Source organism: Nannospalax galili, unplaced genomic scaffold, assembly GCF_000622305.1.
Source record: "Nannospalax galili isolate Female #2095 unplaced genomic scaffold, S.galili_v1.0 scaffold1445, whole genome shotgun sequence".
Classification (NCBI taxonomy): domain Eukaryota; kingdom Metazoa; phylum Chordata; class Mammalia; order Rodentia; family Spalacidae; genus Nannospalax; species Nannospalax galili.
In genome coordinates, this window is record NW_008353264.1 from 374,958 (window position 1) to 380,058 (window position 5,101).

The 5,101-nt window shown below is 39.3% G+C and overlaps 1 protein-coding gene across 1 annotated transcript; it reads right to left on the reverse strand.

Moving 5' to 3' along the window:
• Positions 1–3,981: 3,981 nt before the first annotated feature.
• Positions 3,982–5,094, reverse strand: LOC103747952 (putative protein FAM47D; the record flags this gene model as incomplete). Its single annotated transcript, XM_008850484.1, has 1 exon — positions 3,982–5,094. A coding segment is annotated over one exon (1,113 nt), but the record flags the coding sequence as incomplete, so codon positions are not given.
• Between the last annotated feature and the right edge of the window lie 7 nt (positions 5,095–5,101).

Below are 5,101 nucleotides of genomic sequence, written 5' to 3' on the forward strand. Positions count from 1 at the left end.
TTTTTGTTGTACATGTATGAGTGTATTGCCTGCATGTATGTAAGTGCACCCGTGTCATGCAATGCCCTCAGAGGTCAGAAGAGAGTGTTGGATCCCCAGGAACTGTGTCAGTCACCATGTGGGTGCTGAGAATCAAACCCAGGTCCTCTGTAAGAACAGTCAGGGCTCTTAACTGCTGAGTCAACTCTTCAGTCCCAAGATTTCATTTTTAACAGTTATTTTATTTAATTATTAGTATGTGTGCATATGTCTGTGTGTGAGTTTGTGAACATGTGAATGCAGGTGCCCACAGGGTCCAGAAGAGGGCATTGGATCCCTTGGAACTGAAGCTACCTATAGGCAATTGTGTGCTGCCCAATATGGGGTCTAGGAACCAAATTCTGGTTCTCTGCAAGAGAAATATGCACTCTTAACACTAAGCCACCTCTCCAGCTCCCTATCTCTTTTCTACCAAGAATATTTTTCATTAATTCTCGTCACAAAACGATTTTGTGCATATGTTGATGCTGTGAATGAGAAAATAACTTAGGGGCACAGATGCACCAACAATTTGATGTAAAGAATAAGTTATAAACTAATGTCAAGTGGATAAAAATGCAAAAACACTGAAAGAATGACAAGTAAATAATATAGGCAGTTAAAGCATCTATAACAGTCCTACATGGCTTTGTTTATTATATTTTTACATCATTTGGGGTTTTTCACAGACTTTAAACTGTATGAAACATATTCAAATTGTTTAAAATCCCTGCATGTACTATGCATGTTTGCCAAGGCAAGCTAAGAAATCCCTCCATAAGGGACAAAGTCTGGTGGGTAATGGGCTCCCAGTTGTTTCTATCTTGTATTCAATGGTACCCCAGATGTCTGTGTTGTAGTCACCACTGAGGGATTATTTTCTGGAAAGGAAAGGATCATGAACTTCCCATTGTTTAGAGAAAACTCACCTTTAGTTTTTCCAGGTATTCTGAATAAACACGACGGTTTATGACACTGGAGAACTTTGAATGCATATTCTACTTTAAAGCACCCTCCTTCTCATCCTAGGTATGCTGGTTCTTTTTGGTTAACTTGATAAAACTACAGTGCTGGAGAGATGGCTCAGCGGTTAAAGACACTGTTTGCTCTTGCAGAAGACCTGGGTTCAAATCCCAGCACTCACATGGCAGCCAACAACTGTCCATAACTCCAGTCCCAGGGGATCCGACAGCCACTTCTGTCCTCCATGGGCTTTGCACGACACGGGTGCACTTACCTACACTCAGGCAATACACGCATACACATAAAATAAAAATAATAAATAAAAAAATTTAAAAAAACCTACAATCATCCGAAAGAAATCAATTTAATTAAGGAATTTCATCTACCAGACTGGCCATAGGGCATGCCTGTCGGACATTTCATTGATTATTAATTGATGTAGGAGGACCCAGCCCTCTGTGGGCAGTGCCATCTCTGGGCAAGTAGGTCTGGGCTGTGTAAGAAAAATAGCTCAGCAAGACACGGAGGCAATGCAGTAAGGACCATTCCTCCATGGTCTCTGCTTCAATTTCTGCCTCTAGACTCTAGTCTTGAATTCCTGTCTTGGCTTCCCTCTATAGATGGACTGTCCTATAAGATGAAATAAACCCTTTCTTCCCTAAGTTGCTTAGGGTTATGATGTTACAGCAACAAAACATAGCTGGAACCCTAGGTTAACAGAATGTTCCCAATATTTTAATATTTCCTGTTTCATATTTCATTACATACTTCAAGAACAGAAACGTGCTGTGACCTACATATTAATTTTCCAGGAGCTTGGAAGGTGGTTCAGCAGTTAGGAGCACTGGGTGCTCTTGCAGAGGACCAGGATTTAGGTTATGATGTTACTCACAGCAACAAAACATAGCTGGAACCGTAGGTTAACAGAATGTTCCCAATATTTTCATATTTCCTGTTTCATATTTCATATTTCATTACATACTTCAAGAACAGAAACGTGCTGTGACCTACGTATTAATTTTCCAGGAGCTTGGCAGGTGGTTCAGCAGTTAGGAGCACTGGGTGCTCTTGCAGAGGACCAGGATTCCTAGCACCCACATGGAGGCTAACAGCCATCCCTAACTCCAGTTCCTGGGGATCTGACACCCTCCTCTGGCCTCCACCAGCATTGCACACATGTGGTGCACTTACATACATGCAAGCAAGAAATAATCATTCACATAAATTTTTTTTAAAGCCTATCTCCAAAGGAGAGGGGACCGCAAGATCGCCCAACATGCAAATGCACTTGCTGCCAAGTCAGATGACTTGAGTACAAACCCCAGGAACCACAAGGTAAAAGGAGAGAATCAACTCCCCCAAGTTCTCTTCTGACCACTCACACTACAAATAAATAAAAATGCAATAAAAATAAATATTAAAAAATAATTAATTCTTGGGGCTGGAGAGATGGCTCAGTGATTAAGAGCACTAGCTGCTCTTTCAGCAGACCCAGATTCAATTCCCAGCACTCACATGGTGGCTAACAACAGTTCATAATTCCAGTTCTAGGGGAATCTGACATCATCTTCTGACCTCCACAGGCATTGCACAACACACATGCAGGCAATACACTCATACACATGAAAATAAATAAATAAAATATTAAAAAGAAAGTGTTGGCATTGATAAAATGTGAGGAAAATGTTGAAGGATAACAATAAAATTTATATTTTAAAATATTTTCTCCTTTTCTCTTAATTATTTAATCGAATTTTTATCCAGTACCCAGTTTGTTCTCAACACAATTTAGTTGCTGGGAACTTGTCACCAGAGGGAAAAATATCAATATAAAATTGATGAAAGATGTCGCTGGGCCTGGGGGCACCTGTTTCAATCCCAGCACTTGGGAGGCAGAGGCTGGCAGATCTCTGTGAGTTCAAGGCCAGCCTGGTCTACATAGTGAGTTCCAGGCCAGCTGGGACTACATAGAAATCCTGAAAAAAATAAAAAACAAAAATAAATAAAAATTTGAAAATTGGTTAAAGATGAACATATAACAACTGAAATTGTACTAGTACTAAAATGATTTTTAGAAAAGAACATGGGAAGAAATTTTCTTGCTACTGTTATTAGAATTAAATTCTTGGATATGACATGAAAAACATAGTCTATAAATGTGAAAGACCAGGGGTACAATTAGCATTAAAACCTCTGTATAGGAAAGAAATTAAGAGTAAGAAAAACCTTGTGGAACTGCAATAAATAGTTCCAAACCCTATACCTGAAAGTATTTTAACCTTGAAAATATTAAGTCTTAAGTGTTGTCACCATACCTATACAAATGGAATAAATGAAAATGTGCATTTCTTTGAAAATGTGTTATATGTGTACAAAGGTTGTAAGGACCAAAATGAATTCAAAACTAAAACACTTAAAAATAGTTACCTATGAAACTATCAACATTAGTTCTCTTTCACAGTTACCTGTGAAACTATCAAGACTCTATTCTGTTTGAAGAAAGCAAAAAAAAAAGGAAAGCAAACAGACATACATTAATTTGTCTATAGATTTCAAGTTTCAGTTAAAAATTAATTGCTATAATTTTTCATTAGTATTTTATTCATCCGGAGTTTTGAAAGTTCCCTATTATTCAATAAAATTGCAGTGTTTTGAGCATCATCTTATGTAGTAACTAACATTACTGACTTATTTTAAAGAACAGTTCTGCTTTTATTAATACTTTTGCATGTTTTTTCAATTGAAGTAACAATGTTGTATTCTTAATAACACTGGAACATGAGAACTGTACATGTGAATGTTGACTTCGTAGTTGACAACATGTTGGTGAAGGGACAGCAGAAGTTCATTGAGAAAGGTTTTATAAACAATAAGTGAAACATTTACAAGTGTTGTCCAACACAGATGCTCACATATGGTGAAACCCTCATCTTATATATTCTGTTTGATATTTGAAATAAGAGCATAATATAGCCAATGAGGAAATAAATGGAAAACCATTTAGGCATTTCCATCGTCATAATCTTCATCCCTTTTCTGCATGATCAGTTCATGTGCTTTTACTACTCTTGGTATTGGAGTGTTAACAGTGTCATAATCCCATCCCTTCCTCTTAAACAACTTCTCAAGGATAACTGGCATCCTGTAGCCTTTGCTTATGATGAAATCTTTAAAGGCAATTGCTCCATAAAGATCTTCAATGATGTCTGGTTTACCAGGAAGTCCACCTTCAAGCTCAAGTAACACCTTGGGGTCAATCAAAGGCTCATCATTTACTAGCTTTTTCCACAGGTTGGGCTTCAGGTACCATGCTCCATATCTAATCTTCTCCTTGGTAGACTTGTAAGGATCATGTGGTTTTCCGAGTTTCCTTTCGAAGTTAGACTCCTCCATGGAGAATCTGATCTCCTTCACTTTGTTCCGCATACTGAAATACTTTAGCTCAGAAGGAAGCAGGCTGATTTTCTTGATGGCAGAGTCCCCATAGCTTGGTTTCCACTCAGAGAAAATGTCAAATTCCTTCATCATGTATTCTTCGTCAATACCGGTTTCTCCAAATGTATCAGCCCATTCACAGAAGCCACGGAGTCCTTTGGGCATGTATCTGTAATAAAGAGAATCAGTGTCTTTCTGTTTTTTGGGTTTTTTTTTGTGAAGCACACCATAACGAAGTGACCCAGGAAACTTGGGAGGATCCTGCTCGACCGGTTTCTGAGGGTATTCCTCCTTCATAGGCTGCAGCTTGATCGATTCTCTGTGGTCCTCACAATAAGCCCATTTGTCCTCCAACTTCTGGTCAGGATCTAGCACTTCCAACAAGTTTAATAAGTGACCTGAAGAAAAATCTTTCTCCTGGGGCCAGAGATCCAAAGGATGATGGGTCAAGTTTGCTTCGGTGTTCTCCGCAAAGTCCCTTTGTGCTTGCTGAGACAGTGATAGTGGGGACAGAGGGCCTAGGTAGCCCTTTCCCTTCCTGGAGTCATGGTGAGGAGCTCCATGAGAAATCGTGGGGAGGAAGCCCTCATTAGGGCCACGAATGACCACATCTTCACAAGGCGGGCAGCCCTTCCTGAAATCATCCAGTCCTTCCTTCACAAATACCCAGCGGCGGCTATCCAGA